At 53.8% G+C, this 20,230-nt stretch overlaps 1 protein-coding gene across 2 annotated transcripts in view; it reads left to right on the top strand.

The window, feature by feature from the left end:
• Positions 1–20,230, top strand: part of BRD4 (bromodomain containing 4) — an 87,534-nt gene that overhangs the window by 54,406 nt on the left and 12,898 nt on the right. For both annotated transcript variants that reach the window (XM_027548042.1, XM_027548043.1), the window contains exons 3-11: positions 3,163–3,300; positions 4,632–4,767; positions 6,282–6,571; positions 7,221–7,583; positions 8,547–8,675; positions 14,266–14,475; positions 15,007–15,206; positions 15,484–15,779; positions 16,846–16,956. In XM_027548042.1, the coding sequence (XP_027403843.1) occupies positions 3,163–3,300; positions 4,632–4,767; positions 6,282–6,571; positions 7,221–7,583; positions 8,547–8,675; positions 14,266–14,475; positions 15,007–15,206; positions 15,484–15,779; positions 16,846–16,956 (1,873 nt within the window). The remainder of the gene's footprint in view (positions 1–3,162; positions 3,301–4,631; positions 4,768–6,281; positions 6,572–7,220; positions 7,584–8,546; positions 8,676–14,265; positions 14,476–15,006; positions 15,207–15,483; positions 15,780–16,845; positions 16,957–20,230) is intronic.

Raw genomic sequence — 20,230 nt, 5'->3', positions numbered from 1 at the left:
GACCGACCCAGTAGGTTCAGCAGACGTGGTTGGTAAGATTCTGAGAAGAATTGGCTTGCTGCAGTACCTGTTCTGGTACTGGCATCCTCGTTGTCACCCAGAGCATGGGCAGGGAAAGGTGGCAGGATGGAGCCAGGTACACGGAGGTGGCCTGGATTGAAGAGGGGTGTGTTGTGGCCATGTTACATCTGCTGTTATTCTTTTGTGCCCCTGTTCCTCTCCTTTTTGCTTTGTGAGTTCTCTGTTTGCCCACATTGCTAGCAAATGGCTCTGGAAACTCAACTTCTGCCTTTAACTGAACCTCGGGGAGGAAACAGGATAACGTGTTAATTTTTTCTTTCTTCAAAGCATCAAGGACTAATTGTCTTTAAATTGTCTTCTGTTGTTTGCCAAATCCCACACACACCTGGACAAGGGCGTTGGAATTAGATGATTGTTGCAGCTGACCCAGATGTGAATCTGCGAGGCAGAACTGCACTGGTGCAGGACCCCAGCCTCTGCCAGGCACTTGGTCTCAAGGAGGAGGGACCCATCAGTGCGACCTTCCTTGCTTGACGGTCGCTGTATCTCTGACAGCTGTCCAGTACTGTCTGTCCGTTGAATACCCATCGTGTGCACTCAGGAGGAGAGTCAGGTGGGGGTGCTGCAGGCTCAGGTCATGAACTGGTGGAGGAAAGCCGATGGGAACAAAAGAAGGGTCCTCATGGAATCTGGGCTCCAAAGGTCGCTCTCCTCATTGACCACAGAGGCATTGAGCCCATCACTGGAAGGAAGGAGGCTCTTGGGAGAGCTTGCGGTACCAGCTTCTAGCTAGACTAAGGAGTGGGCTGTGCAGGATCCACAGGTGAGGTGACCTTCCTAGAGCACATGCAAAGAATGGGGAGAGAAGGCACTGTAGTTGGAATCCAATGGGGCCCACAGCTTTTATAGCACTGGAGGGAGCAGGAGGCTAGGAGGGTCACCAACAGAGAGCAGCCTCTCAGGTGTCCACATCAGAGACTACAGGAAGGTCAGAGAGCTGAGGATTCCACCGTGACCCTCCTGTTGGCCTTTAGGAGGGCATTGGTGACCTTAGGAAGCTGTGGCGCAGAAGTAGAAACCAGATTCCCAGCAGTGTGGACAAGAAGGTGAGGATGTGAAGCCACCGGTTCAAGAAATTTGGCTTTGAAGGGAAACTGTGGCAGGGCCAGGTGGAGGAGGGAGGGGTTGGTTTGTTCAGGTGAATGCGGAGGGAGCAGAGGCACGGAGAGCTAAGACGGTGAAGACTGAGCAGAAAGGGGGTCGGGGGACCGGAGATCCTGAGAAGGCGGCCTGCCAGCCAGTGGGACAGACAAGGGTGTGCATGGGCTGGCAGGCTAAGGGGTTTGGGAGTTTGAGGTCATTCTCTGAAGTGGAGGCCAAGCTCCTCTGGGGTCCCAGTGTGACTTGGTGTCACCCTCAGCAGCTCCAATGGAGGAAGAAGAAGCTGGGGGTGGTGGCACTGATCTGGTGCCTTCACAGAGGTGGCCGAGCTAGGGGCTAACCCAGAGGGCTGGGGCAGGGCTCTTTGACTGGGAACAGTGTCATACTGAAGCCCAGTTTCCAGGGACAGCCCCCTCCCCAGGAAATGGGAATAGGGCCATCTCAGGAAAGAGTTTATTCTTTTTCTATTTTCTGATCCCTTCCAGATCTTTACCTGTGTCTCGGCCTCTGGTCCCTGCTGGCCTTATTGGAATGCCTGCTTCTGTCATTCCATACATGTGTGCAGATGGGTGGTCGTCTTGCCCCTTAAGCCCCTGCCTCCCTTTCAGTCCCCCCACCCTCACCTGTCGCTGTCTCACCTCCTCCTCCTGCTCTGTCCTCAGCTACTGTCTTGTTGGGCCTCATACCACTGTCGGCACCCCACGGCCGGTTCAAGCGCCTGACACCAGTCTGAGGTGGTGACCCCACGATCTTGGGCCATGGAATAAAATCTGAGTTTCCCCCAGGGCAGATATATTTGGACTTCGTTCTCTTGGGAAAGGTGGTCAGAGCAAATACAGTGTAGAAAGTCTGGTTCAGTCTCCTCTTGAGGCCTGTTCGCCAGGGTACCTAGGCCTGTGCCGCAGCCCCATTTGGGGCAGGGCTGTGAGCTGTGCCAGCTCTCAGGTGTATGCCAGCGACTTCTGTTCCTTTCTCGTGGGTGTCAGAGCAACTCAGAACCTCACACCCTTGGCTTACTTTTTCAGCATTGCTCGCCTCTGTTCTTGGGCAGGACCTCGATGCTTGCCAGAGCACCGACTTGCCCCGCTGCCGTCAGGCTGCCCCTGGGATGTGATGCGGTTCTGGTACTTCACCTGGGCCTGACTGTGGGAGCCTTGGAGAGAGTGGACCTTAATGGGGCGGCGAGCTGTGTGCAGGTGCACCTTCTCGCCTGCCCCTCTGTGGTCCTTCCTCCTGGAAACCCAGGCCCTGTCTGATCATAAGCATTTGCTTGTAAGATAGGTTTAGATTTTGGGAAAGGTATAATGGTAGAAGAGAGTTTGATTGGAAGGGCTTTTGCCACATCTACACCTGCTGTCTGATGTCTTCTGTTCAGCACTTGTAGAATAAGATCCAGAGGTTTGAGGAGTGGGTCTGCTGGAATTTTGGATTTTTTTTTTTTTTTTTTTTAAACTAAGAATAGTGAGGACTCTCCATTTGATTCCTCATCTGGCACTTAACCTGGTTAGTTGTTGAACTGTATCCAGATACTACTGGATCCTTAGTGATAGACTATATGTAGGTAAAAGGAATGGAAGTGAGATGAACTGAAGATAGAGGCTTTTGGTCCATGGTGCTTCAGTGTGACAGGAAGCAAGGGGTCCAGTTGTTGAGGCTTGAATATATTTTATGGATGTGGATAATTTCACATGGTGGGGAGAAAGTAGAAACTCCCGTGGGTTATTTTACCAGATAAGAACCACTTTTTTAAAGGTTGAGTGACTTTGCCTGTTACTTATTCTAAATTGCCACTCAGCTTTTAGCAACTCTTCTGTGAACCACTTTATCTTGGAGTCCATCCATGAGATGGCTCACTGATGCGGTGGCAGAGCTTAGGTCTGCATGTCTGTGGCGTGAGGCTGGGTGAGATCCGCGCCCCACCCGTGAGTGCTGCCTGGCTGCGGAGGTGACATTGGCCTTTTTGCTCTCTCTCCTCTGCAGGATTACTATAAGATCATTAAAACACCTATGGATATGGGAACAATAAAGAAGCGCTTGGAAAACAACTATTACTGGAATGCTCAGGAATGTATCCAGGACTTCAACACTATGTTTACAAATTGTTACATCTACAACAAGGTGAGATGTGGGGGCTGGTGGAGAAGCAGAAGGTAGAGGAGGTGGTGGGCACGTCTGGAACCCATGGGCAGGGGTGCGGGGTGCAGGTAGAGTGGGGTCCGGCCAGAGGAGACCGCTGGCAGCAGAGGTAGGTGGGGCCGTTGGTTTTGCGTGTGAACTGGGTATGTGTCTTTTGAGGCCAGTAGCCTTCTGGCTGTGTTTCTCAGCCGTCCTCGTTAGCATGTGCTTCTGGAAGCATGTGCTTCTGATGCCCTTGGGACTTTGGTTCTTGAGCATGTCTAGTAGAGAAGATGTGAAAAGGACAGTAGTGAATCACTAAAAAGTTTGTTAGGAGACTCAAATTGTCAGGAAGGAATCTACTGAAATGTAGAGAAAATGTAAAGAAAGTGAAAGCTGCTTAGTTGTGTCCGACTCTTTTCGACCCCATGGGCTATACAGTCCATGAAATTGTCCAGGCCAATATACTGGCGTGGGTAGCCGTTCAGTTCTCCAGGGGATCTTCCCAACCCAGGGATTAAACAAAACGTATCTCCTGCATTGCAGGCGGATTGTTTACCAGCTGAGCCACCAGGGAAGCCCAGTTGTAAAGAAAGATGTGCTCAGACAGAAACCTACATGTGAGAGAGGGTACAGTGTGGGGCCTGCTGCATTTGCAACTGTGGACATGACCATCAATAATAGCCTGTGGCCGGAGAATCAAGTATCCCCTTGTAGGGTCTTACCTGTAGGCCTAAAGATCACATCTTAACCCAATAGCCAAGCCATTCATCTTGGCTATGCCATGAAGCCAGATCATTTGTTTAAAGTCTCAGCTCTCATCGCTAGGTTTAAGGGAAATATGTACAGTTAGAGTTCTCCATTTAGAGCTGAGTGGGTTGAGGGATGTTACAGGTGAGGTGACCGAGTGGAACCCATGAGGCAGTAAGGAATGGACATTTCCCCAGGCCTCAGTGAGCTGCTTTGGCAACACCCTGGGGAACGTTATTGGAGCCCTGCTCATGTATCCTGTGCAATCCAAGTAATTCTGGTGAAGTTGCATCGTGTCAAGGGAGGGACCCCAGTCTGTGGTTGGCAGTGCTCGATAAATACTGCAGGCATTAGGATGATTTCTCAGGCCAGAAGTTAAAAGGCTGGAGAGGCAGCAGACCTGCAGGCCTAGGCAGCCTCTGCAGTGCCAGGTAGTATAGCTGTGTTGTGGCCCTTTGGAGTTCAGATTGGAGGACTCTGAATACGATGCTCCACACTTTGGGACCTAGGATGGGGAGCTCTTGTTCTGTCTAGAAAGGTGGGGAGGGCTTGCCAACCCTCACTGTGTGTGTCTCCTCTTTTAGCCTGGAGATGACATAGTCTTAATGGCAGAAGCTCTGGAGAAGCTCTTCTTGCAAAAAATCAACGAACTGCCCACTGAAGAAACTGAGATCGTGATAGTCCAGGCAAAAGGAAGAGGACGTGGGAGGAAAGAAGCAGGTAGGGTACCTTCAGTGGCCCTGGCACTCTTAGCTTCACATTGAAACAGCAAGAAAATTGGCTTTCTCTCTCCCCAGTTGGCTAGCCTTCTCCGAGTTCATTGGGAGACTAGAGTGGTGGGAAGACAGCTATATTATTTGCTACCTGTGTTGTTGCTATTTTGGATATGGTGGAGCCAGGTTCATCAGGGGAGCCAGCTCAGAGGGTCATTTGACCCTCCAGCAGAGTAGAAAACATTGGGCCTTGCCTTTCTCGATGGACTTCAGTTAAAAAGAAAGTGTAACTTTTTTTTTTTTTTTTTAAGTATTTCACAATTTGAGTTCTTCATCCCACCGATGCCATAGACCGTCTTTTTCATTTTGGGTAAAATTGATCTGATCAAGGGCAGTCTTAGTCTTAATTAATCCTAGAGCCTTAAGGTTTGTCACTTGAGTTATCTTAATCCACTTGTGTCCGAGTCATACCTGCTACTGGATAGTCTTCTGAAGTCAAACTCTCTCTGTCTTAGCTCCCACCCCGCCCCTGCCCCCCAGCCTGACATACCATTCTGAAGGCCAGTTGGTAGGGAGTAGCCTACTCGTGAAATGTTTCTGTACAGGAAGTTTTCACAGCTGCCTTCTGCATCTTGCCATCTGCAGCACCCAAGTTGCAGAAAGATGATGCTTGCAAGGTGGCCTGTGCTGTGAGTTGTTTGCTCTAAGGAGCAAGCTTTCACCTGACTTCCTGTCTTGCTTGGAAGGGGTAATTTCATGGGAGTGAAGGGGGTTGGCTATCTCCGTTGCAGTGCTGAGGGGTAGCCAAGGAGAGCTGGTCTTGAGGGTCACCCCTTGGCTGTGGAACCTGCCCACAGGTGTCCAGTATACTCAGAACCAAGGAGCCGCAGCCTCCCTGCTGGGAGGGGTTTGGGCTTCATTCACCTGGGTAGTTGTGGGACCTTGTGTGTTTTGGCTCACCCACACTGCTGCAGGGAGGCAGTGTGAGCCAGTCCTGAAGGGCAGCAGCTGTCCATCCTGCCCCTGTGATTCAGAGGGATAGTGGGCTGCCAGTTTCCAGAAACCTTGGCTCGGGCTGCTGATCCTGGCCTCCTGCCAGAAATGCTTACTCAGAAGGCAGCGTTTCTGGGAATGAGGACAGCTCTGCCTGAAAGTGCCAAGGAATATTTTTTTGCTATCACTGTCATGGTGCTAAGTCTCAGCATGAGTTTCCTGTTCCTTTGGCTCATGCCTTCATGCTCATGAAGGGGTCTCTGTGCCTGAGTGAGGACTTGCAGCCAGGACACCCCAGGAAGTGTGGCATGTGGTGTGCCACTGCTCTTGGAGCCTCCTAGGACAGGTGGACAGATCTGTCTGAGGGCCAGGGTGTTTGGGCTGTTCCGTCTCTTAGACAAATTGTTCTGGTGACTGTGTGTGCCATGCCCATGGCACTGTGTGCTCACCACGTATGGCAGTGTCCCCACAAGGTCAGCCAGCGTGCAGGCCTGGCATCTAACCACCTGTCCCTTTTATGATTGATAGGGACAGCAAAACCTGGCGTCTCTACGGTACCAAACACAACGCAAGCGTCGACTCCTCCGCAGACCCAGACCCCTCAGCAGAATCCTCCATCTGTGCAGGCCACACCTCACCCCTTCCCTGCCGTCACCCCAGACCTCATCGTCCAGACCCCTGTCATGACAGTGGTACCTGCCCAGCCGCTGCAGACGCCCCCGCCAGTGCCCCCCCAGCCACTGCCCCCACCTGCGCCAGCCCCCCAGCCCGTGCAGAGCCACCCGCCCATCATTGCAGCCACCCCACAGCCTGTGAAGGTGAGCCTCCTGTGTATGTGTGGCCCAGCCTGGCCACTCTGTAGGTCCCGCCACGTCAGCTAAAAGAACCCCTTTCCCACCCCCCCCCAGTTGCAGTGAGGCTTACAGGAGACAGTCACCCATCCTTACCAATGCTTCTGGCTCCCAGGGCACTTGTGGGTATTTCAAGGGGGCATCAAGCTGTGTTTAAATCAGCACAGCCCGAAAGCTGTTGACCCAGAGATCCCATAATTGAGTAACACCTTCCAGGTGGTTGCTGCCCCCTTCCCGGTTCTAATGTAGACTGTGTGTTTGCAGATGCCGTCTAAATAGTCTCTGAGTGTGCCTTCCGTGGGTGGCCAGTGACAGGGGTGGGCTCTGGGAGAGGTCCCTGGCCTGTGGGAAATTGCTCTCAGAAGTCTCTTTGGCCTCTGGTGAGCAGATCCCACACTCGGTTATGTGCTTTCTCCTGCCACTGGCAGGGTCCTGTCCCAGCTGCAGAACAGAGTGGTGGGACAGGGTCTCCCTGTTTTCAGTCCTTCACCTTTGGGCCCTGTTCCCTGTTGAGAATTGAGACCCTAGAAAGGACTTGGCTTCAGGAGTGACCCTGAGGGCCCGCTGTGCCAGCCACTGCCTCTGACCATGCCTGTTGCGCCTGTGCTCTTGGCAGACAAAGAAGGGGGTTAAGAGGAAAGCAGATACCACCACCCCTACCACCATTGACCCCATTCATGAGCCGCCCTCACTGCCCCCGGAGCCTAAGACTGCCAAGCTGGGCCCCCGGCGGGAGAGCAGCCGGCCTGTTAAACCCCCGAAGAAGGACGTGCCTGACTCGCAGCAGCACCCGGCGCCAGATAAGAGCAGCAAGGTCTCAGAGCAGCTCAAGTGCTGCAATGGCATCCTTAAGGAGATGTTCGCCAAGAAGCACGCGGCCTACGCCTGGCCCTTCTACAAGCCCGTGGACGTGGAGGCGCTGGGTCTGCATGACTACTGTGACATCATCAAGCACCCCATGGACATGAGCACAATCAAGGTGAGTGGATGCGTTCAGGACAGGAAAGGCCAGCACCTCTGAGGCCTGTCCAGGAGGAGACAGTCTCAGGAGCTGTCTAAATCTCCTCACCAACCCAGAGTGGCCTAGTGCCCCCTGCTGGGGGTTGTGGAGGCGTGCAGCCCCCGAGATCCTGGGACCCTGCTGGTCGCGGACAGCAGTGCTGCCCCTGCCCCCATCTGAGGCCAGCCATCTGTGGTCCCGAGGCCCAGTGCCCATAGACACCTTTGCGTGGCAGGCACAGGAGGGTTTGGACAGTGGTGACTTTGACAGGCTCTTGAGAGGCACGTGAGTGCTGGCATTTTAAATATATATATACATATATGTTTTTTTCTTTGGCTGTGCTGGGTCTTAGTTGCAGCACATGGGGTCTTTAGTTGCAGCATGCAGGAGCCAGTTCCTTGACCAGGGGTTGAACCAGGGCCCCCTACATTGGGAGCTCTGAATCTGAGCCACTAGACCACCAGGGGAAGTCCCAAGTGCTGGCATTTTCTTGGCATTTTTGATTTTGTTTATTTTAAGCCTTTGGCATTTTTTCCATGTGGGAGTGGAATAAACCTGTCCAAACTTGGGCAGAGCAGAGGACATTGCTGTGTTCCTTTTGATTGGTGTCCTGTCTGACGTCAACAGGACAAATACAGGCCAGGTCAGAACTAGAGCCAGCCCTCTCTTTACAGTTAGTTGTAGCTTAAGCTTCGTCTCTCTGGATCCTGTGTACTCTTGCCAGGCACAGTGGGTTAGACACTAGCAGGGCATCTCCTGGCCTTGAGACTTGCTGTTAGAGTATCTCTGTGTCCGCTTGATGCTGAGGACTGAGGTAATAACTTCTCCCCATTGAGGTCTGGGTTAAACTCCGAGCCATTGAGAAGTTGACTTGCTCCTGCAGACAGCCCTTCTTGGAGCATAGGCAGCCGTGACTAACCAGGACCCGTCCTGTCTTTTTAGTCTAAACTGGAGGCCCGTGAGTACCGTGATGCTCAGGAATTTGGTGCCGATGTCCGATTGATGTTCTCTAACTGCTACAAGTATAACCCTCCTGACCATGAGGTGGTGGCCATGGCCCGCAAGCTCCAGGTGAGGCTCTGGGGCAGCTCCGGGTGTGGCGTCCTGCAGCAGAGCAGGCTGGGGTCCTGGGTGGGCCAGGCCTCTGTGGGCCTCAGCAGGTTTTACTTTTGTCGCTTGCTTTGGTATAATGCCATGTTGCTTTGGAAGAGTGGACTAAAGTCAGAATAATACATATATTTTACATTGGGATTATTTCCTTTTGATTAAGGTAGGGTGGTTGGTTTTGGTCTTGGGCATTTTGGGTTTTGGGGTGTTCCACTGAAAGCCCCCCCAACCCCCCACCCCCACCCCCCTGCATTCGATTCCCCTTGGCCGGAAGAGTGCGCATCCTGTGCATGGCCCAACTCTTCTCCAAAACAGACCTGTCTCAAGTCGGCGAGGGACACTCTTGCCAGGTAGACACTTTGTCCCAGCTGTGAGCTGAAGTAGCTGCTCATTTGCGGGCATTCACTGGAGCCTTGAGAGCCATGATGCGTGCCTTCCCGCTGCAGCGCGGCTGCCTCTAGACGTTCTGTGTGGCTACGGAGCCCTAGTGGGGTGGGATTCTGGCCCCTTCAGATTGATTCTAGGTGGTGTGTGCTGTGGAGTGCACACGTGGGTGGGGGCGAGGGGGCAGATTACAAAAGAAACGCGTGAACTAGCTCCACTTTTCTTTTTTTGTTTGTTTTTTTGTTTTTAAAAAGAAACAAGGAACAACTATGCCCAAATTTCAGCAGAGACATGTCTTTTGAGTAAAAAGATCAGGAGTTAAAAATTATGGAGAATAAAGTCAACATTTAGTACTGTTACCTGTTTTCATTATTATAATTTTTTGAAATCACATATAATGAAAATTCCCAGCCTCTTCTCCCCAAGACCCCAGGTTGCACTTCTGCTTTCAGGGTCAGAGCAGCCTGGACCACCCGTTGTCACACGGTCCAAGTCACACATCCTGCGACAGGCTCTCCTGGGGTCCTGGTGGGGCTTCCTCACCCCAGGCTTTTCTCTGTCAGCTGTGGAATGCTTCCAGAAGCGAGGACTTGCACAGGGCCTTTGATGGCCTTGAGTCGGTGTCTGTCGGAGACCACTCCGGCTCTGCTAGCTTCACACACTGTCCCACACTCACCAGCATGTTGTCTCCTGTGTCATCGTCTTGGAGCCAAGATGTTCTTTCACTTGGGCTTGTCTGGGTCAGCCTTTGGTGTCCTGAAACTCTAGGTATTTAAAAAGAAAAGAACACCTGACTGGTATGAACCTGGTTATTGTTAATTAAACATGCACTCAGACTTGAAGGTTCTGATTTCTGCTGACTGTGTATTACTTTATTTGAGGTTTTCTGTTTTTGGAAGGGGCACTCTCTTCAGTTTGGTGCTGTGTTGTCTGCTTTCCTCACAAGGTTGCCTTTTCTACTATTTACTTTTACATTTGCCATCCTAGCTGCTCAGGCGTCATACCTGTACTGCAGTTCTCAGACATCACCACCAGGTGGCAGTGGTTCCCTCAGAGCCACACACACAGCATTTTTCTTGTTCTGGAGGTGCCATGAGCATGCCCAAACATGGGATCTACTCATAGCACGGACACCGAGGTGTTTGCCACATGGCAGCTCTTTTCTAAATGTTGGTTCCAGATACAAGGCTGGAATGGGACAAGGTCCTTGCCCTCGAGGAGGGTCCACTTAGGTGGGAGGCAGAGGGCAGTGCCCAGTGGGCGACTCAGTGCAGGGCTGCCTCTGCCCCCAGCTTGCTTTGCCCTTCACAGGGTGGGTCTCCATGCTACTGAAAGTAAAACGCCTGGAAGCAGGTTGGGGTGTCTGCTTCGGCAGAGTTGACGTGGCAGGTCCCTTGTGGGCATTTCTAGAATGCACTTCCTATATTTTGTAGCATTTAGAGGTTTGTTTTTCTTCTTTCTTTCAAAGTTCTCCAGGATCAGCATGGTTTAGGGGGCTAGATTGCCTACTGGGGAAGAGGAGCAAAAAAATTCTGGCCCTTGTGTGTGTCAGTAAGAAGAGTTGAGACCTGCTGTGCCCAGGGGCTGAGGTTGACCCAGAAAGTTTTACTGGAAAGGATCCACTTTATGTTTTTTGTCCAGCCTCCAAATGCTGGATCTTTAGAAAGCCCACATCCCACCTCCTGGCAGCTATGGTCACAAAGATAGCTAGGAACCCTTGGGTTCACAGTGTCCTTGGGAACCTGCAGTTGACTTGAGCTGAGGGTTGCTAGCCTAGCTTCTGGGCCCAGAGCTGCTGCTGGTACTGTTCATTGCTCTCTGTTCTGCTGTGAAGGGAGGGGTAATTTAGGAAGTTTTGTGCTTACGTGGATTACCAGAGTTTTATTTTAGCAGAAAGTGCAAATTCATGGTGGTACACAGTTGTTTTACAGCAAGGGAAAAACATTAAACTGAGGAAGGTACATACATAGCCAAGGCCCCAATGTACCTCCAGTGTATGTATGGTTGTGTGTGTTCGTGTGTGTGTCTTGAGTGTCCCCTCATGGCTGCGTCTCCAGCACCTGGGGCCAAGTGGGCCTCCATGGCCTGAATTCTACTTCTCACTTGCATGTCCCCAGCCCCTGAGCCTGGTATGCCCAGGTATGGCTAAGCCCGAAAGCAGTATCCAGGTGGGGCAAAGACGGGCTGACTGGACAGCACCTCCCCTTTGGTCTCCAGCTGTGCTCAGCTGAAGGCTGGTTTGCCGGGAGTCTTTGGACACCACCGCCTCCCAGCACCTGAGCATCTCTGTCACTAAAGAGGGTAGGGAGCTTCCTCCATGAGTCTGATACAGTCCAGAGTAGATGGCCCTGGTCAACACTATAGTGAGAAGAGATGCTTGCTCTCGGAAGCCAGGGTTCTCTCTGATGTTGAGAATTGCGATGTGGCCCAGGTCCTTGGAGTGGGGTGGAGGTCATGTCATACTAGGCAGAGTAGATGGGTACACCTCAAGACACTAGCGTCCTAGCACAGAAGGCCTGAGCCCTGCTCCCCTGGTGTGTGCTGCTGATCACTGCTCCTTCCTGTCACTCCCCCCTTCTGAGACACTTGCCCTGGGTGCAGCTCATTGGGTTTTACTGTCTCTTGCCTGACCCCACGCCATTTGGACCTTTCTCTCATTTGTACCATCCTGTGTGTCTGCAGCCTTTGTTACCCTCTTCTCATTCTTAGGTCTCAGGTTCCTCCATAGGCTCTTGGCCAACTCTTGCTGTTTCTGCCTTAGCGCTTAGGACACATTATAACAATCTGTGTTTGCCCCTTGAGGACAAGGAGCACATCTGTCTTGTTTACCACAGAGCAGGTGCATGTTCGGAGAAGGCAATGTCACCCTACTCCAGTACTCTTGCCTGGAAAATCCATGGACAGAGGAGCCTGGTAGGCTGCAGTCCATGGGGTCGCTAAGAGTCGGGAACGACTGAGCGACTTCACTTTCACTTTTTACTTTCATGCATTGGAGAAGGAAATGGCACCCCACTCCAGTGTTCTTGCTTGGAGAATCCCAGGGATGGGGAAGCCTGGTGGGCTGCCGTCTATGGGGTCGCACAGAGTCGGACACGAGTGAAGCGACTTAGCAGCAGCAGCAGCAGCAGGTGCATGTTTGTCTGGGTCACTTGGGAAGGTTTTCTGCAGCAGCCCTTAGCTCACTGGCACACAGGCCCAAGTGTGTTCCCGGGGTGTCCCCCCTAGGGCTGGAGCAGACACGGGGATGATGGATCGTTCAGCTGGGCACAGCCCAGGAGGCTGGCGGCCCATTTGGCCTTCTGTTCCATGCTCCTTGCTGTTTGGTTTTGGGGCCTTGGTAGGTCAAGGGCCAGAAGCAGCCAGGGAGTGGAAGGGGGCTTCATTTCCACAGCAGCTGTAACCTGTGGGGCAAGAACAGGGGTGCCCTTGTGGTAAGGTAGAGCTCTCTGACGGCTGGCATGGGGGCTGGTTCACAAACTAGTGACACACGTAGCTTCTACTTGGTAAAGGATCACCTCCCAGCAGCACCAGGTGCTTGCAACTGTCCTGTCTTGGGGTCCAGCTGCTCCACCGCCTTCTTAAACACACTTCTCCAAGTGTGGGCCCGGTTCTTCTAGATGCTTGTGGGGGGCAGTCGTGGGCCCCTGCCCACATTCAGGGCCCTGTGGGCAGAGATGGGCTTGCCCACAGGTCTTGCACCTGGCAATCTGAACAATGATAGTGTCTGGTCATCTCTCCTGTTTTTCTTCTTCATTGCCCTTGGATATGCTCCAGGATTTATTTCTGAATAAATATAGAAAGATATTGCCCTTCTTAACCTCAAACCCACTCAGCAGAGTTCAGGCAGGCACCTTGTTTGAGAGGAGAAACTGCCTTGGAGGAGGTCAAACTGAGTAATCTGGAGCAGAGGGAACAGTCCCACAGTCTGCTGCCCAGATCATGCTTCCCCAGCTCTCTGGATGGGGAAACCTGAAGATGTGTCTCTAGAGCATCGAGAGAGTCTCCTAGGTTGCGCCCTGTCAAACACACCCCAGTTTGAAATAGCAGCCTTGGAGTTTGACCCTGTGGCCCTTCTGGGCCCTGCTGTTCTCTCAAGCATCAGGTCGCGCTTGAGAAAGGTCCCCCTGCTTCTGTTGTGTGAGTTGCTGTATTAAACTGGGCTTAAAACAGGTCTCAACATCCTGCTAGGGAAACAGCTCTGTTCCTTCCACCACTATCAGTTCTGAGTCGTCATTGGATTTCTGGTGACAAAGTCCCTTGGGTAGAGAGGGAATGGCCAGCTGGCAGGCGAGGCAACACACAGTTGAACCCCTGGAGCCCAGGAAGGATTGCTGCCCCGCTGGGTTCTGTGACCCATGCAATTCCATCAGATTTCTGAATCTCAGAGTTGAAAGGTCTTGGGATCTTCTGGGGTAGGATCTGGTGCTCAGTCCACCCAGGGTCCCTGCTCAGGTAGCTTTCGCCTCACAAAGCCAGTCCTCTCCCATAGCCGGTCTGCAGTGCTCCACACCTTTTCTGTACTTTTCTCGTATTTCTATTGTGTCCTGGAGATGCCATCGCCAGTGAGGACCCGATCACTGCAGGCTGTGGGCTCTATGTGGGGCACACTCCCACCTTGGGGCCTTCACTCCCTCTGGAACTCTAAACCTGCAGGCCGTGTCTGCTGCCTGTGGGGATGTGACCCGTGAGAGAGCCTCCTGTTCTGTTCAGTATTGTGTCCTGCTGCCCAGCCCAGCATCTGGCAGGCTCCCCTGGGGGGTCCTCACTGAGCACCAAGCTGTCAGGAGCCTCAGAGCACTTTCTCTGTGAGTCTGTCCAGGTCTGCAGCTGTCAGGGGTGCCCAGCCTGATGTCCTCATTGGGCCAGCCATCTACTGTGAGGTGGGTCCTTAGGCCACATCTCTCAGGGAGTGGGCATCAGGCCATGTTGGGAGTGCCTTTCACCTCCAAGTGAGATTTGAGAGAGGAGTTTTGGAAGAACTACTGGGAGCCCTTGCACACGCTTCAGCTTAGTGGCAAGAAGGGGGTCACCGCTGACCCAGCCCTCTGCTTCCTTTCGAGTCAGCTCTCCCAGCCAGGAATGGCTTGGTGTGGGGCCACAGTCCAGGTGCCCGCCCCGGGCACCTAGCAGCCCTCATGGGCACGGCTTCCCCTCCCTCCCCCACTTCCAGGATGTGTTCGAGATGCGCTTTGCCAAGATGCCAGATGAGCCCGAGGAGCCTGCAGTGGCCGTGTCCTCCCCAGTGGTGCCGCCTCCCACCAAGGTTGCTGCCCCGCCCTCCTCTAGTGACAGCAGCAGCGACAGCTCCTCAGACAGTGACAGCTCCACTGACGACTCCGAGGAGGAGCGAGCCCAGCGGCTGGCCGAGCTCCAGGAGCAGGTGAGGGCAGAGGCAGCCCCGTTCTCCATCCAGCTCCCACCTCTGGCCTTGCCAGTCCATGGCCTGGGCAGCCCTGCTAGAGGGAGGTGTCCGCATGATGCCCTTGGCTTTGCATGCCAGCAGGTCCCCTTGTGCCTAGTCAAGTGCATATTGTTCATACTTATATGTACACTGTGGGTATGGATGTGGGCTGATGTGGCCGTTCTCTGGGCAGAAGTCAGGCTTCTGGAACTTCTGGTGTCTGGAAGGAGGTGGTTGAGCCAGTTTGTCCGTCTCCTGGGGCCTTCTGGATGGTCATCTCCCTACAATTTGGCCTTTAGAGCCCACACGTGTCTATACACTTGCCGAGCCACTTTAGGGATCCTCTTCCTGGGACCAAGGATGGTCATGGGGCTTGAGTGTCAGCTCCTCTGACAAGGAGGACACTGGTCTGCCTTGGGGGTTCAAGGGTCTGGGTGGGCCTGTGCCCCGCGGATAGCTGGTGAGATGGCAGGTCATGACAAGTGTGTGTCTTGCTTGTCTGCACCACAGCTCAAAGCCGTGCACGAGCAGCTTGCAGCGCTTTCACAGCCCCAGCAGAACAAACCAAAGAAAAAGGAGAAAGACAAAAAGGAAAAGAAAAAAGAAAAGCACAAAAAGAAAGAGGAAGTGGAGGAGAATAAGAAAAGCAAAGCCAAGGAACTTCCTCCCAAAAAGACCAAGAAAAATAACAGCAGTAACAGCAGCACGAGGTCTGTGGCCGCCCCACCTGACAAATGCCCCCTCCCTGGGACGGGCCTTGAGGGGAGGATGGTAGGGCGTGGTGGGCAACGAGATGCCCCCAGCTCACCGGTCTTGGTCTCAGCCACAGCTCCGCACTCACAGAAGGGTGTTGCCAGCGTCCCCTGTCCCCTGTGAAGACCACTGGGAGGGGGTGTAGAAGCCTCCCCAAGCCCTAAACGAAGGGATGGGTGCCCCACTTTCCTGCAGAGACCCATTCCTAACGGTATCTGCATCACCCCTTCGTAGCAAGAAGGAGCCAGCACCCTTGAAGAGCAAGCCCCCTCCCGCCTATGAGTCGGAGGAAGAGGACAAATGCAAGCCCATGTCATATGAGGAAAAGCGGCAGCTGAGCCTGGACATCAACAAACTGCCTGGCGAGAAGCTGGGCCGCGTGGTGCACATCATTCAGTCGAGGGAGCCCTCCCTCAAGAACTCCAACCCCGACGAGATCGAGATTGACTTCGAGACCCTGAAGCCATCCACCCTGCGTGAACTGGAGCGCTACGTCACCTCCTGTTTGCGGAAGAAGAGGAAACCTCAAGGTGCCCTTTGGCCCTCTGGGGTGGGGCTGGGGCGTTCCCAGTCCCGGGTGAGGGAGAGGGCTGGCAGGTGGGGCCAGGCACTGCCCTTGCACCCCTATTAGCCAGACCCCATTGGTACCTTTAGTTAACTTGGCCTTGCAATCCCGGCCCTCTCCCTCTGCAGGCTATTTAAATTTCTGATTATGAAGTCTGTGTCCTCGACATAGAAGCCTCTGGAGGGTTGTGACATCAAACTCGACCCTAGGCTGTGGGGCACCTTTCTTGACCTCTCTGGCAGATGGCCCTTGGGGTCTTAAGCCTTGCTCTGACCAGCAGCAGCCTTCATCCTCAGTTGCCACTTCTGAGTCTTCCCCAGAAGGCACCCCCCCACACACACCTCTTTGGGGTCTCTGGGGTGGGGGACATGGCTAGGAGAAAAGCATTAGATTGGCACTGCACCTGCCTGCTGTCTTCTCTAGTTCCTTGTGACCCACTCTGCGAGTCTTTGAAGTGGCTCTTTGGTGTTATCAGTGCCTTGTCTTGGCTCATAGTTTTGTCTCAGGACCAGTAGAATTTAGGATCTGAGTCAGGGTTTTGCACACAGCCTTCATTCCAGCCCAGACTGACTTGGGGTCCTTGGTACTCCCTCCCCTCTGTTCAGGGTGTCACACAGTGACACCGAACCTCACTCTGCACACTGAGGTGCTGGGAGGTCCCCTGGGGCCTTTTCCTTGTCTTGCTGTGTCTCTGGTTGTTGTGTCCCCTTTAGGTCTTCTCCCCACTGCCAGAAAAGTAGCTGAGGGAGCATACTCCCAGCAGTGCCTTGTTAGGGAGTCCCCTCCTGTCCTGGTCTCCTGATCCTCAGTGAATCCTGTGAGAGGGAATTTTGAGAGATTGAAGGGGCCTTGAAAGTTGAGTATAAGCCAGGATTTTGGCTGGCATGGGTGGTGCCAGGCTAGCTGCACCCTTGGGAAGTGTGGGTTGGGCCGGGGTCTGGAAGGACAGCAGCCGGTCTTTGGGAGCAGCCCTCTGGCTCATGGGGCTCTGGGCCCTGCCTGACTCTGTTGTCCCCGTTGCTTTATTGCAGCTGAGAAAGTTGATGTCATTGCTGGCTCCTCCAAGATGAAGGGCTTCTCATCCTCAGAGTCGGAGAGCACCAGCGAGTCCAGCTCCTCTGACAGCGAAGACTCTGAAACAGGTTAGGTGTCTTTGATGTTGTCTCACCACACTCCTGCCTGTGTTCCACCCTGCGTCCAGGCTACCAGAGAGCAGAGACGGCAGTCATAAGAACCTGCTGGGCCCTCCCGTCTGTCCATCTTCCTGGTCACCATGTTGACCTCTACCTGGGGTGGTGGGTATCCCAGCACCTACCTCCACCCCACCCCTGACCTGGGCTGGGGGCGGAGACCAGTGGCCAGTGGTATTAACACTGCAGAGCCCTGGGAAAGGAGGAATAGGGGCAGATGATGGAATTGATCTTGGCGTGACCCTGCCCAGCCTCAGAGTCCCCCGGCAGCACTGTTGCATGCAGCTCGGCCCTTTCCAGTGATGTGCTTCGGCAGGGGTGGAGCAGCCTGCTTTTGGCCCCGCTGTTCCCGGGGCTTAGAGCACTGCCATTCTCCCCGGAGTTTGCTCGCTGCTGCATTGGCTGCTCCTAACTGCACGCACTTGGACATGCGTGTCCTGTATTTCTTAACAGTTCGTTCTCTCCATGCTCCACGGGCGTGCACGTGTGCCCCCTGGTGCGGCTAAGCAGCAGCCTTGACGTGGGAGGCGGGGGCAGGTGGAGATGCTGAGAGCTGTGCCGGTGGTGGGGCAGGGGACCTTTCCTCCAGACACAAGCATTTCTGGTTATTCTTGGGAGCTGATGCTCAGACTGGCCCAGAGGAGAGGCTGAGAAGAAGCCTGGTGACTAGGCTGCTCTGAGGTGGAGCTGACTTCTGTGTCTGGGTGAATAGGGTTGTTGGTGGGCAGGCAGGTGTCTTCATCGGCTGAGTCGGCAGTCTGCAGACCGCCCACGAGCCTGCCTTGGGCCGGTCCCTCCAGGCAGGCTGCAGTGTGCACCTCACGGTGGGCAGCAAGGCTCCTGGCGTATTCTTCCGTATGCCTAATCCTGTCTCTGGTACTTTACTGTAACTGGAGGGAAATGACAAGCTCCACTTAGTTCACATAGATAGATAATGTGATCCGGTGGTGCCGAGGAGGTATGAGGATTATTTGCAGTAGTTGAAGAGTGGTGCTGCTCTGAGGTGTGTGGGTCTTGTGGGGCAGGGGTCCCCTGGACCTTGTCACTGTTCCTTTCCCCTTGTAAGGACTCTAGGTTTCCCAGGGGAGGGGGGAGGGGAGCCTTCTCTAGGACACCAGTGCTCTGGACTACCTCCTTTCAGTGGGCCCAAGTGATGTGAAATCCATTGAGGATATTCTGTATTTATTGAGCTCCTGTTGTATGCAGAGACTGCTGTGGGTAGTTTGCTGGTCATGTCTCTATCCTTTACCCTTTTTCCTTTCTTCCTAACCAGCTCCCTCTTCCAGTGTGTTTTTAAAATCTGCTGGCCAGTAGGGGGAGCCACACCCCGTGCTTGCTGAGGCAGAGTGGGGCCTTGGGTCAGGGCCCAGTGCACTGGCCAGGGTGAATGGCTGTATTCTTGGGCCTAATTAGCATTCCAGGTGGCTGCTGACCTCTCACTCTCAGTTCCAGCCAAACCTCAGGTTTGCCTTTGCTTCTGGGGTTTTGTACCTCCTGTGTTTTCTAGCAGGCTTCTCCTACTAGGGGTTTTGCAGCCTTTTCCCCTAAGGATCTGAGCAACCAGAGAAAACCCCAGAGATTCAAATTGGCAGAGGACCTGAGGGCTAAAACCCGCGCGACCAGGCCCCACCCAGCGTGGCGCCTTACGGCATCGTGACCATCACACCCTGGTGTCCCAGTCCTGAGTTCGGACTGTGGCCTTTGTCCCTGACTCCTGAGCTTCTGAGTGCCCTGCACCCCGCCTGATGCCGCCTCCTGTGGAGTAACCATGACGGCATTTCCAGCAGCTCTCTGCTGCTGCCGAGATTTTTTTTTTTCCTTCACATTTTTCCCTCCTTTAAAGAAAGTGGAAAGATTGTGCAACAAGTAATCTGAGAGTCCTGGGAACAGCTGTCCTGGCGGGAAAGAGGGCAAGATTTACAGTCTTGGAGCCGCCAGCCTGCAGGCTCCCAGGCTCCAGCAGTCCAGCCCTGGCGGCTCCCTCGGCTGCCTCAGCTCCTTCTTCTCCCCAGGCGCCCTCCCCACCTTGAGTTTTGCGAGGCCGTTCTTTGTCTTTGTGGTTCTGCCTTTTCCTTTGCCATCTGTGTGCTCCGGGGACCGACTGAGAGCTTCTGCTCTCGGGAGGGAACAACCCTGTAGGTTTGTGCCCTGCACCTCAGGTGTTCCAGGCTCCAAGTGGGAGCCCGTGTCCTGGTTCCAGGGGATGGGCTGTCTGCCACCACCCTCCCGCACAGGAAACTGCTTACTTGCTGGGTGGTTCCTCGTGTGGGGTCCATGGAGCTGGGTAGATTGCTGTGACTAGGTACAGGTGGTTCTGCCTTGGCAGGGAGGGGTGTGGGGGCCTGGTGGAGGGCACTGGGGGGATTTCTCTTGGTCTCTGGGGGCTTAACTGTTTCGCCCTTCTTGTTCTTGTGTTTCCATTTGGATTAGAGCCGAAATTCCTGAAGGGCCTGTATTTGTCAGTTCTGCCAACACAGCCCCAGGACTCAAATCACCAAAAGAAACTGACCAGAGGCACTAAATTGGGGCTAGGGCAGTGGTACGTGGTCTCATCTCTGGCCACTGTCCATAGACAAGGATGCTGCCAACTGCTCAGGACAGGGGGGCTGGCTGTTGGGACAGGGCTACTGTTCAGGGATGCAGTGCATCCACAGACTGGGGTCAGAAGGGGGGGGGGTCTTTGCGCCCCAGGCACCATGTGCTCCTCCTCCCGTGAGCAGCAGGCAGCACTGTTGGCCAGACCCACCACATCTTTAGAACCCAACTGTTACCTGAGTCATAGTCTTCCATTGAGCTTTGATTGTGCTTAAACTCTGAATTTGCTTGAGAGGTTTAGTATTGGGACAAAGACAGTGGTACAAGGGCCACCCTCCCACTACCCCTGAGCCAGCGTAAACTTTCACCCCATCCCATTGCTGATTGATGTCTGGCTCCTCCCCAGTGCTACCCACAGGTTTTATGGGCACACAGGGCTGGACACCACCTCCTGTCCCTCTCAGGAGCATCCCTAGCCTAGGCTAGGATAGGAGTTCAGAGCATTCTCCTGGACTTGGTTTTGGTCTTCTAGTTGCAGAGAGAGCATGCACCAGCTATTTTAGTCTCCTGGTTTCCTTTTCCCAGGATTGGAGCATGTGGGTGTTTCTTAATAGCTCCAGGGGGAAAAGGAATGCTTTATGTTTTGGAAAGATTTGAGCTGGAAAGTGCAGACAGAGGCCGTGGGGCATTC

Source organism: Bos indicus x Bos taurus, chromosome 7, assembly GCF_003369695.1.
Source record: "Bos indicus x Bos taurus breed Angus x Brahman F1 hybrid chromosome 7, Bos_hybrid_MaternalHap_v2.0, whole genome shotgun sequence".
Taxonomy (NCBI): domain Eukaryota; kingdom Metazoa; phylum Chordata; class Mammalia; order Artiodactyla; family Bovidae; genus Bos; species Bos indicus x Bos taurus.
This window is presented reverse-complemented; position numbering and strand designations above follow the sequence as displayed.